At 40.0% G+C, this 13,610-nt stretch overlaps 1 protein-coding gene across 1 annotated transcript in view; it reads left to right on the forward strand.

The window, feature by feature from the left end:
* sack1b (scaffolding CK1 anchoring protein B) overlaps positions 1 to 13,610 on the forward strand; it is a 38,885-nt gene that overhangs the window by 7,935 nt on the left and 17,340 nt on the right. The window contains exon 2 of the mRNA XM_039690366.2: positions 779 to 1,257. Coding sequence (XP_039546300.2) covers positions 811 to 1,257 — 447 coding nt within the window. The 5' untranslated portion in view covers positions 779 to 810. The remainder of the gene's footprint in view (positions 1 to 778; positions 1,258 to 13,610) is intronic.

Below are 13,610 nucleotides of genomic sequence, written 5' to 3' on the forward strand. Positions count from 1 at the left end.
ATCCACCATTTCACACCAAATGAGAGTGGAAAAAAATAACATGTTCAAACAAACAATGAAACACACCATGAATGCCACAGAGCTGGGACGAGTGGCGGGACCTCAATCTCAAAGCTACAGTATATATTTGGTTGTATAATAAAAGCCAGTGATGAATGTCCTTTGAGGGTCTAATTGGGGGCATTTGAACAAAGAGTGGTGCAGTGATGGTTTTTTTATTAGGCCAACCTGTAAGTTTGCAACACCCTGGTTCCCTTCTCAAAGACTTCATAGTGTTTTTCCATTAAGCTCTGCGACCAACATAAGTTCATGATTATTAAACAAGGTTTCTGACAACTCTTTCAGTCTTTATTTTTTTTTAAAAAAAAGTCCAGAAAGTTTGAGTTTAAAGTCAGGTTGATCAAGTTCATCAAGTCAGCTTTATTTATAGGCTATAGCACTTTTTACAATCCAGATGGATGCAGCTTTAGAGAGATAACAGCAAGATAATGCTTGTTTCTAGAAGAAAATAGCGCCACAATCCAGCTTAAGTCAGTTCAGTGACGGTTCATTTTTGTTGGAAGTGCAAAAATGCATCTCGTTTCCTGGCTTTTGTCCTACAAAAGTGTATTTTGTCCTCTGTAAGCGGTTGAAACCAAAAACCTTGCAAAACCAGGCCTTCATAGCAAAGATGACAAGAAAAAAGCTCCAATTTGTATTGTACATGCACCTATATGATTTGTTATATTATTGATGTACAGAATTGTCCCAGATGAACATGATGTGTGTTGTTTCTCAGGTGGCGTTTGAGGGATCCACATCATCACCGTGATGGAATCCGATTTGTCACTGCTGTCCTCCTTAAAGGGAGAGTTCAAGGCAGAGGACTTCATACAGCCGCATTACAAGGAAGCGTATCGGTTAGCCATCGACTGCCTAGTCAAAGAGGGAGAAGTTTCTTATCAAAATTTCATCAAAGAGGAAGGCATATGCAGTTTCCTCTCGGAGGAGGAAATCAAGCACATTACACAGAGCGCTGTACAGCCGCCCACGAGCAACCACTCGGAAGAAGCGGACTGTCCGCAGGCCGACACGTCCTCCACCGGCACATACTGGCCCACACACTCAGACACGGACCCGCCGAACCTGGAGTTAGGCTGGCCAGAAGTCCCGCACCGAAGGCTTGAGACCAACATCGACCTGCTCTTCCACCCGCCGAGGCAAAACAGCCCCACTATCAAAGAAGTGATCCGCAAACACATACAGGATGCCAGGCAGGTAATGTTGATATAACAGCATGCTGAAACGGGTGTAAATAAACGCCTCTTCATAACCAGTCCTTCAGATCGTGTGCGTTTCAGCTGCACTCGGAGTTAAGAAACACATAAGCAGGCATCCGGCTCTGTTTCTACACAGTTAAATTAACACTGAAAGTGTCAATTATATAAACTCTGAGCAGAGTGAATACTGAAGCAGTGTTGAAGTTAATGAGATAATTAAGTGATTAATTGAGTGATGATTGAGTATTATTGAAGACACCTGACGGTGTTACCTTTTCTATTTATTCATCTGGCTGTTATAACTCATTTACAGCAGCCAAACTAAATATAAAGTTAACGATTTAACATGCCCTGTTTACACTAGAACGCTCGCTGGTGAAAACGTACAAATATTTGATCAGATTCACCTTTCGTTTACACGGCGACGGTGTTTTTGAGGCTTAAAAACGCAAAAAAGTGAAACCACCCTCCAGAGTGGAAATCTTAAAAACGCTCCACTGCCGCGTTCTCGTGTAAACGGTAGAAACGCAAAAGTCTGCTTGACAGTCAAGGTTGTACGCAGGCGTGTGGACTTGGTGGTGTTGTAGTATGCACCAACCCGATCTCACGACTAAGTCGTACGAATTCCACGAATGATTAAAAAGTGTCTAATTCGTAACAATTCATACGACCTCACTCGTCGATCTCACTCACGACTAAGTCGTACGAATTCGACGAATGATTAAAAAGTGGCTAATTCGTAACAATTCATACGACCTCACTCGTACGAATTAGTACGATTTTGCTAAATCGTACATATTTTACGAATTGGCCAATTCGTATGAATTCATACGACTGACCTACCCCTTACCCCGCCTCTAAACCTATCACGTGGGCTTGGACAAATCGTACAAATTTGTACGAGTGAGGTCGTACGAATTAGCCCTTTTTTAATCATACGTCGAATTCGTACGAATTGGGCGTGAGATAGTGTTGTATGCACTCACAGCCGCCTGAAGTGCATACTACATTGAATTTCATACACTTTTGCGTCACCATTTGCACGCGGATTTCCCACACAAAACAAAACGGTCCTCTAAACACAGAATAAAAAGTGATGACGCAACGCCAAGTTTGCGTTTTCTCTTCAGAATCGTTTCCGTGTAAACATAGCCTAAAGTGAACACTGATCACTGTAATGGTGACTTAAAATGACGGTTTTCTCCTTCAGTGATTCTGCTTGTTAGGTGTCTTCAATAATGCTCAATTATCACTAAATTATTCACTTAGTTATCTCATTAACTTTAACACTGCTTCAGTGTTCATTTAACACTGCTTACAGTTTAAATAAATTTAACACTGAGGATTTTGCTACACTCTTAGAAGAAATGGTTCCATTTAGAACCAGAAATGGTTCCATCCCCCACTTCATATATGGAACTCCAAAATGGTTCTATATAGAACTTTTATTTTTTTCGGTAAAAGGTTCTATTGGCCAAGTATGGAACTCCAGGGTTCTATTTAGAACCCAGAGGAACCCTTTTTTAAGAGTGTATAGAACCTTTTAGGGGTTCCAAATACGTATCGCTGATAGAACCTTTTAAGGTTCTATATAGAACCTTTTCTTCTAAGAGTGTATGTAAGCTCATGGTCTAAAGCGCACTTAGGTCGGTCCAAATCCACTCTTGCTAGTTAAATGACGGTGAAAAAAATGGTCGGCGCTCCCGGCGCATGATCTAAAAAGGGTCGTCCCTAATCTCTTAATGAGTAATGGGTGTGTTTTGGGCGTGTCAGAGTGTCATCTCCCATTCCCTTTAAAATCCAGTTGGCGGATCTCCTCGAGCGCAAGGTTAAAGCTGTGTGTGTGTGTGTGTGTGTGAGGTTAAAGCAAGCAGACCATCTACGGGACAAGCCGGATTCCGCCATATCTTTATGTACACAATAATATTAATCTTTTACAATTGTAGTCCTTTTATTTTTAATATTTGGCATGTTTGTGTGCTGCTGTGTGTCCCTATGTGTAATAAGCAGTGTGTGTGTAATAAGTAGACTGCACACACGTTGTGGACCCACCTATTTGCGCACATTGCTAATGACCACATTAAATAACAAAACAAAACAAAAAATTAGCTCAGTCTATTTTAGTTCCTCAAAATAGCAACGCACCAACAATGCTACTGAACACACACTCATTCCCAGACCAGCAGCTCATGGGCACACAGACAGGCACGTGCATTTGCTATTCAAACAACATGGCGCAGGACGTGAAAATTTCAGCTCTGTCTGGCTGAAACAAGCGTTGCACATATGATAGGGTCCATAGAGTAGAAATGCTCCGCACTTCAGTTGTTACCTTAAGGCCGTTTGTCAACCAAAGCTTTTTTCCACGTGCCTGGCATACGTTTTCAATTGTTTTCAATGGGAGCGCCGCGTTTTTTAATCGCCATGAGCAGTGTTGGGTAAGTTACTCTAAAAAAGTAATTAATTACTAGTTACTAATTACCTCTTCAACAGTGTAATTAGATTACTGTACGAATTACTCTCTCTAAGAAGTATTTAATTACTTTTAATTACTTTCAAAATCCCATATCAATCTCAACCAGCTGAATAATACAAGGATAGACATGAATCTGTTTTAATTCTTTCAAATAAATACTATAAATTGCATGAATTATCCTTAAACTGACCAAGGTGGAGAAGGTTACATTATAAAAACACACTTTTTAGCATCAGACAATACATTTTGATGTTAAACCCACTATTGTTTTATGTCTGACCTCATGACATTTCACACTTTTTTCATACATATTTTACAATAATTCATACGAGTTTGTACGAGTGCCATTAGACACCTCATAAAACGCATACGAATCGCTGTGAGATCGGATTGATCTATACACAGTATTTACCTCAATTACATCAGAAGTAACTGTAATTTAATTACAGATAAATGAAGAGTAATCCCTTACTTTACATTTTCAAGGGAAAAGTAATTAAATTACACTAACTAATTACTTAGTAATTAGTTACACCCAACACTGGCCATGAGCGTAACGAGGTGCTGAACGTTTTTTTTCACGCTGAAGCGCCGAGCGCCAGGCATTCTTTACTGGTCGCCGAGAGTTGAAAAAAGTTCAACTTTGGAGAAAACGCAGCGCTCATCACTGTCACTTTTTACCCAGCCGTCCAATCACAGTGGAGGAGGGGCGGGGCTAAACCACACTGACCAACTGTCACAAAATACGACATCAACCAACAGGGCTAACCGAACAAAATGGATGAAAAATACAATTTTAGTATGCAACAAATTATCTGCGAAATCAGTTACAAGTAAACTGTGCTGCGGGTATTTTGTATCATAGCAACGAAACGTCTCAACGGAAAAAAAACGCTGGGCTACCAAAACGCTCTCAAACGCCCAAAGCACGGCGTCTTCAGCAGAGCGTCTGGCGTTTTCAGCTGGATAAAAACGCTTTGGTGGACACACGGGTGCCGTCCTCTAAAGCATCGCGAGCTAAGTTGATCATAGAGATCATTGTTGCCAATGGTTGAACGATCTACTGAGGCTTGCGATGCTTTTGAGGGTGGTCTGGGACAGGGGTGTGTTTCCCAAAAGTATCGCAAGTTCTGTCGCTATCAGCATAGCTCAACGAGTCGGTGTTTCCCAAAACTATAGATTCAACGAACTTTCGCAAACAACATCGCACAGTCGTGTGTTCGGAGTGACAGCTCTCGATCTGTGGTTAGAAGCAAACTATAATAAGCAAACTAACATTCAGAAAAATCGGCATCTTTTATTTAAAATAAACAAATAAAATGCCAACCGTTGCGAGGAACAGTCGTGACTAGTTGATTTCTTCAGCTAAGCGAGTTACGCTGTTGAATTGGACACACAGCCCTGTTTGGTAATTGAAAGGTTGTGGGTTCAAGGCCCACAAGAGCTGATCCATGCCCGTAACAAAGCACTTAACCTCAGGTTGCTCCAGGGACACGGTTTCAGACGCTGTAAGATATACACCACTATCAAAGATGGGGCAGCGTGTTGATAAGGTCACTCTTCTGAAAAATCGTTTCACTGTCACCCTGTTGAGTGTGTGATAAATACATGAACAGATCTCTCGAAGGCTATATAGAGTGCACAGTCAGATGTTGGATGTGTCATATGTTTTTTTTTAATAGAGAAATAGATTTGTAGAATTATTGTTTGGACGATATTTTTTTGAAATAAAATAGTTTCTAGAAAGACCTACCATGAGCTCTAAGGCTTAAACGATGAAATATACATCTGTAGAAGCCACAAGCCAGTGTTTATTTAGCAAAATAAAGTCTAGTGAAGAACTACACTACCCACAATCCTGAAGCAAAAACTGATGTCAAAGAACATATATATTTTTTTAATTTGAATAGCATTTTACAGTATACCAATAATCAATGACTTAAGTGTAATTTTCTGTTACAATATAGGTTGGTATATGTAAATGAAGAATGTTTACTCATCCCCCATGTTATCTGGGCCGAGAAATTCATGTTTATTTGTCAGAAAATCTTTTGACAGCTCCAGGGCTTTCATGAAAACTACAGTTTTGCTTGATTTTCTTTATGGGAAAAATAAATGGTGAAAATGACCCAATGTAGCTAGCAAAGGGGGACGCCACTAAATAAAAAAGCGAAACGTTTTAATTGTTTAACCATTAGGCTGGTCATACCAATTCACGTAATATGTTAGTTTAAATAGTTATAAAAAAAGTTCTCATCTAGATAGTGAGTTTTTTTTTTTTTTTTTTTTTTGCGGCTAGCTGTTTTTCTTCAGGGCCTAATAGCAACAGATCAAGGCAACATGAGCAAATCTCTTTTAACTGTAGAGATACAACGCACGTCTTTGATCTACACAGGAATCACCCATCATATAGACATGCTTCTTTAGCATAGCAGACAGCTTCTACCTTGAAAGTAAAGTGAAATCTTTCCCTAAAGATAAATATTGGTATGCAGCATGAAAACATCAGGCTCTCAGAGTACTCTGTGGCTGAAATAAAATCAATTATAGCATACGTTGTTTTCTAAATTAAAAGAAAAAAATAATAACTCACCTTTAGGTCAATGTGCCATTACTTTTATGACAATTAAGCATATTTATATAATGCTGACTTATATGGAGATTAGATTTTGTTTGCTTGCATTGTGTGCACAAGAAAATACTGAGTATGAATAAACTACACTAACTTATCATGGTTCAACATTTGTTATTTTAATTACTGTATTGGCATGCACACATACAGAAGAGAACTAAAATAAAGTGCTGTTTTTATGGTAACGATCATTGTAATGAGCACTAAGGTTTCAATGTGCTTATATTGTCATGAAAATAATGTCACAATTCAAACAAAATATCATTCTTATTTCTTTCTTTTTTTAATTTGGGTTTCATTTAAAGCCTTAAATTGGCTATGTAGTTCCCAAACCCCAGAGGAAAAAGATGTTGGTTCACTCCTCTTCAATGGATGTGCGAAGTTGCTGGATATTGGCAGGACCTGGAAGACGCTGTCGTATACGCCGATCCTGAGCATCCCAAACACATTCATTCATGCTGACAGCAGGAATGTCCACCAGAGCTGTTGTCCGTGAATTGAATTTTCATTTCTCTACCATAAACCGTCTCCAAAGGCGCTTCAGAGAATTTGGCAGTACATCCAACCGGCCTCTATTATTACTATTAACCGGCCTTTTATTAATCTCTCTATCTATTTATTTTTTTTTTATTATTGATTCTCGATTCATTTCAACGATTAATTTGACATCATCCATTTTCACTTCTCAACTCCTGCCTGCCTCTCTCTCTCATTGTTTCCCTGTTTGTTTGTGTGTTTGCATTTGTCACTCGTGGTATTTTAATTTGAAAATTGCTTATATTTTGACACTAGAGTGCCGAAGTGATGACGTCACTTTGTAGGACAACGCGGAAGCTAGCGGCGCATGGGTTCCCTCGGTCGAAAAGCAATGCATTTTCCCCATAGACTTTTGGAAAATCCAAAAAAAATTTAACAAAGAGTTGTGACCCTTACACGTTTTGTCTATCAAGATAATCTTTACAAGTTAATCCAAAATTTATATATTTTGAAGCCTATATAAAGTTTTTTAAAAACACAAACATACACAATAAAGTTTAAAAAAAACCACACGCAGGTTATAACTGTGTGTTCTGTGTCAGAGATCAAAACGTGAAAATATTTAGAGGCTTTGTTCACCACAGACCTTATTTCAGGCGATTTAGCAAAAACCCATTCAAAAATCCCATTGAGAATGAGGAGTCACATGCTATTTGGGCGAGGTCTGAGCCGGTCGGCCATGATGGTAGGAGACGCTATCGGTTACCAGGGGCAACGCCTTTAGAACCCATAGACGCGACTAAACATTCCAGAGCTCTTTAATTTTCGCGCATTTATTATTTTGGCAGGACAGAGACGGATCTAAGAATAAGAGAAAAAAAAGGAAGAGTGTAAAGCAAAGGGACCTTACAGGAACAAAGTGCAAAACAGCTGTATTTGGAGAAGCGGCATCAATATATTTGTTCTTTTGCACTAATAACAGTATTATTATTTTATTATTATTACTTATGTTGTCCATGAAACTTATGTTGTCCAAATAGCCTATATATTTCAGTTCTCAATAAATATTGTTAAGCCATATCAAGTTGTTTCAAACATTTATTTCAATGAAATAAAAAAGTAATGAACAAGGCACACAAACAACACTTTTGCATATGTTCGTTAAGGCACAGCAAACAGTGAAAATCGTATACTAAAGGCATCAGCAAACCTAGCAATCCGGCGTCTCCTCGTTAGATCAGACTCTCCCTGCTGTGTCAATTTCTGTAACCCCAAAAACTTAATTCCATTGTTCCTATGCTTTCCATATGTATTGTGTGAGTTACTGGAGGAGTTTTTAACGCAGCAGTTACTTCCAGGCATGGTAAAACAGTGCGGTATTGCGAGAAACTCCTCTACTACCGAGCTAAAAACACACATAATCAATACTGTTTTGCCGTGGGAATCCTACCAACAGTGTTGTAGTCGAGACCACCTCACTCGAGTCCGAGTCGACACCGAGACCAGAGAGAGTCGAGTCCGAGTCGAGACCGAGACCAGAGAGAGTCGAGTCCGAGTCGACACCGAGTCCATAGAGAGTCGAGTCCGAGTCGACACCGAGTCCATAGAGAGTCGAGTCCGAGTCGAGTCCGAGACCAGAGAGAGTCGAGTCTGAGTCAAGACCGAGTCCAGAGAGAGTCGCGTCCGAGTCAAGACCGAGACCAGAGAGAGTCGAGTCCGAGTCGAGACCGAGTCCATAGAGAGTCGAGTCCGAGTCGAGTCCGAGACCAGAGAGAGTCGAGTCCGAGTCAAGACCGAGTCCATAGAGAGTCGAGTCCGAGTCGAGTCCGAGACCAGAGAGAGTCGAGTCCGAGTCAAGACCGAGACCAGAGAGAGTCGAGTCCAAGTCGAGTCCGAGACCAGAGAGAGTCGAGTCCGAGTCGAGACCGAGACCAGAGAGAGTCGAGTCCAAGTCGAGTCCGAGACCAGAGACGGTCGAGTCCGAGTCGAGACCGAGACCAGTGAGAGTTGATTACCTAATTTACTTTTATTTACTTGGAGAAATCCTTTTTTTTACTGAATTTACTTAGAGTTTAAAAATATGATCAGTTTAGGGTAAAAAGGCCACATAGTAGGTGGTGTTAAAAGTAATTTTATTACAATTTGTCATGCGCAGTTGCGCACTAGAAAATCACCAATCACTGGGCGTGTCAATCAATTTAAAGAAATATTTTATTAACATACATTAATAATCATGAAAAATATTTTTAATTGAGCTCGAGTGGACTCGGGAATAATTCCGAGTCCTAAAAAAAAAAAATGTTCGAGTACGAGTCAATTCCGAGTCCATGACAAGACCAAGACCATTAAAACATGGTCTCGAGACCGAGTCCGAGACGAGTCCGAGTCTCGAGTACTACAACACTGCCTACCAACATGGCGGAGAGGGGAGGGGCTCTGTACACTGACGTCAACTCCTCATTCTCAATAGGCTTTAGAGCGAGGGAACCGGGAGTGCTAAAATGCTAACTCACTTCCGCGTTTTGGCCTACAGAGGGATGTCGTAACTTCGGCACTCTATTGACCGGATGGTCGAGTGTTTCTGGATGTAACTTCCCGCCGGAATTGACATTCGCGGCTCGCGGAAAAAATAGACGGGACGCCGAAACTGGCCCGCGCCGCATCCGGTGTGAACGACACCATAGGTTAACAAGGGCGCCGAATGAAAGTGGCCTCCGTTCCGCGTCAGGTGTGAACCCCGCGTAAGGCACACTTGTGCAATAGTCTAATCGGCATATTGATACGCCACACCTCTGAGGTGGAGGGATTATCTCTGCAAATGAGAAGTGCTCACTAACACAGATTTGAGATCAATATTTGAGAGAAATATGCCTTTTGTGTAAATAGAAATAGTCTTTTGAGTTCAGCTCATGAAAAATGGGGGCAATTGCGTTTATAATTTTTTTCAGTGTATATATATATATATATATATATATATACACACACAACACTCTAAAGCTTGCTCTAAAGCATCAACATCTGTTGTATAAAGTGCCTTATAAAGAAGTGTGCCTTCACTAGGGTTGGGTATCGAGAATCGAGTATCGATTGGAACCGAGACTAACTTTTCGTTTTTCCCGGAATCGTTCAAAAGTTAAAATTTCGATTCCTAGTTTCGATATTCCCAGTCCGCCGAGCGGAAGAAGAAACCGCTAAACAACACCAACGAAGAAGCGTCTACCGGAAGTGTTAGCCTAACCGCGCGAGTCGAACATGAGTAGCTTACGTCGGCGATCCAAAGTGTGGCTTCACTTTTCTAAAAATAACGAAATCTCGGCAAAATGCAAAATTTGTGACAAAAGGAGTATTTTTACAGAAGGATTATTTCCTTCAGAAAGGCCGTTGGTTAGCAAGGTCAGCTAAACTTTTTTGACCCTGCCTCTTAAAAGAATCGAAATCGAGAATCGTTAGGAACCGGAATCGAAACAAAGAATCGGAATCAGAATCGGAATCGTTCAAATTCAAACGATACCCAACCCTAATCTTCACTGAAGCGCTTGAATTGGAGAGCTTGTATGACTATGATCTGATCTTGCGGATGTTTTCTCAGCGCTGTCATTTTTGTTGTGGGTTAAATTTATTTTTGAGGTGAAAGCGTGCAGTTCATATTTGTCTAGTGAAACGCCACTCTCAGCAGCGTGGATGAATGATCTCTTTAATGCATTTCCTGAGTAGCTATTGTATTTTATCATTGCTTATTTTGCAATCAAATCTCCTTAGTGCTTTCTTTATAGCGGCAGTCCAGACTTCAGCTGTGAGCAGTATAACTCTAGAGTCTTGTAAGCATAAAAAGACAACCGTTTTCACTGCCCTGCCTATCTGCGCCTCAAGAATCCCTCATAATCACGGAGGAGACAGTAGAGTGATTTCCTTTAAATCACAGCGTTAGAAACCAGTCCCACACGTGTTAAAGTCTTGCAAAAGATGTGAGCGGTCACGTAGGCTACATCACTTTCTCCCTCAGGCGTCAGACATGTACAAATAGTCTTTCCCCAGCAACAGTGGCTGCTAAAGTGCGCTGAGCAAACAGAGCAAACAATCAAGTTGTGCAATATGCTATACTGAAATGATCGCTCCCTTTGCAGGTGATGACACAGGAGTGCCAGGAATATCTAGGTGTGCCCATGAGAAGCCAGCTATACCACAAAAAAAAAAAAAAGAAAAATTTTGTCATGCAAAGAAAGCTCTGCTATGGGGTGTGGAGCTCATTAGTTATAAGCGAGAATACAATGTGTTCCTTCTGAACGATGCATTCGTCTTAGTGTGTCTAAGAGCTTCTGCTGAAGATGTGATTGACTACAACATCGTCAGCATGGGATCTCATCAATACAGCGAGGCTCATTTCAACATTTACTAAGACATTATGAAAAAATAAAAATCTGTACCCATTAAGTAATCCATATGCATTGTGGCGGCCCTCGACCTCGTCCTGCTCGCCGCATGCATTAAATGATTTTCCACCAATTAAATAATCGAGACTCTAGATGACTAAATGAAATGGTCTCGAAAAATCTTAGCATATTATGTATCACTTCTCAATAAATTATTGTTCCCAGTGCTGAGCCAGACCCAACAGGTGACATAGCCGATCTCTTGGGAGACATAGATTTATTAAACCAATTTCAGCGTGTCGATTGAACTGCCTCGTGTGGTCCTGGCGCTCTGATTACATGTATTCTCTGGAGTAATGAAACTCTCGACAGATGTATACAGTATTCATTCTCAGGGTGTGTTCTCATCTAGTGTGCCAAATATCGATTGATATAGCCTAGCCTAGATTCAATTAAAGCAGATACCAGCACATCAGCAACTTCTTCAGTAAATGTGTTTGTGCTTTAAAGTGTGCCAACAGGTGTGAGAAGGGGCTTTTTCTTGGAAGTTTCCTATTTCATCGTAATTGCCATAATACACGTGTACTTTTATTTACAAGTGCTGTGTTTTGTTGACGTTACTTGTGCGCGTGTTTTCAGATTAAAAGCAGTAAACAAATTATAGCTTTGATTGTGGCTGACAGTAATGATGCCTTTTGCCTCTGAAGTAAATTGGAAGGATGGGAGGAGACGCTTTGAATAAGCATGTATGAGCCATATGTGAAAAGTAAATGTAGAAAAACACATGGGTTATTGTAATGTTTAAGGAAACAGGATATCCGTTGGATAGGTTGATTGATTGGCCGTGATTGATTCCAGCCGTTCGCAATTCTAAAACTCCATGCAGTTTCTTTCCTCAAATGTGTAAGTGTAATGCCTGGTTCAGATTACACGATTTTAGCCCGATTTTGGCACGATCCGGTTGACGTAGGGTGTCGCGCGGATTCGTAAACGACAACGGGCATCGGGACCACTGATCTATATAATGACTGGATAGCTCATGACGTCATAAACAGTAGGCGCGTTTCCATTACAGATTTGCGCAAAACTTTTGCGATATTTTTTCGATAAAAAACTATTGCGAAATGACGGTGTTTCCATTAACCGATATTATGCGACTAAAACGCCTTTTTTTTAATCTCGCGATGAGTCATTCCAAAAATCAACGGACTTTGGGTAGGTTTATAACTTATTTCACAGCCATGCACCGCACGAGACATTATTATTATTATTATTAATGGAAGGAGACGTGATGTATTATCCAAGCATTAATAGCAGGGAAACATACAGAGTTCCTGGTGTTTCTCCCTTATTTCTGCTTCGATGTCTTCATGGCATTTCTTTGAGGTTTAGAGAGGCTATTCCTGTGATTATTGTTTTCTTTTTTTAAACGAATTTAATAAAGAACTCTGTCTCGTATTATGTCCAAACGCTCGTTGCAAAACGAAAAATGAACGGTTGTTGTATTTTTAAAACGCAAAGTTGAACACCAACATTTCAGTTTGACCACACCAATTCTGCGCTATATAGGCTACATCTCAACGAAATTTCAGATATTTGTTTGACTTTTTGCCCCCTTTAAAACATTTAAAATTCACAAATTAATATGGGGAAAAAATGTAGATTTTACTGGTTTTCTAAGGCCAAATTAGAACATGGATAGCCTATTTATGATATTTTTCCTGCAGTGGTTTATAGGCGAGTTATTATAAATACGTCTGAAAAAATAACGAGCTAAAAACATAATCTCCGGATGCACCTTTAGAGAGAACTGTGGGTAGTCAGATTTTAGGAGTCAGTGACTATCGTAACAGACAAAAAAAAAAAAAAAAATCGTGCAATCTGAACCAGGCATAAAGAACCACTGATAAGGGGAGGAATCAGAATGAAATACACTGTAAAAAAAAAATCTTTTCATGTTTGGTAATCACAGCATTTTTTCTTTTGTCAAATCAACTTAAATAATTTATTTAGTTCAGATAACATATAAATTTGAGTTTCTGATGATTAAATCATTCTTGTTCATTGTATTAACTCACTTTTTCCAGTTCAATGAACTTAAAATTTTAAGGCAATCATGTTACTTACTTTTTTTAAGTTAAACCAACAATATTTTTTACAGTATCAGTCGATTTCAGCAAATCTGAAGGTAGATCACATAATTACAGATTTTAGGGAAGATGAAATGAAAATCCCAAGACAAAACTGCACATGCTACTCCTCTGTTTGCTCCGCTCTGGCTAACTGTGGTCTTCCCTCATTCCCTCGTTCTCCACCTCAAGACCCCTCTGCCCTCATCTGTTAGACTGTGTATTTTGTTATATGGCATCTGATGTGGTGGAAATATTAGTGATTTC

Source organism: Pimephales promelas, chromosome 11, assembly GCF_988280905.1.
Source record: "Pimephales promelas chromosome 11, fPimPro1.hap1.1, whole genome shotgun sequence".
Taxonomy (NCBI): domain Eukaryota; kingdom Metazoa; phylum Chordata; class Actinopteri; order Cypriniformes; family Leuciscidae; genus Pimephales; species Pimephales promelas.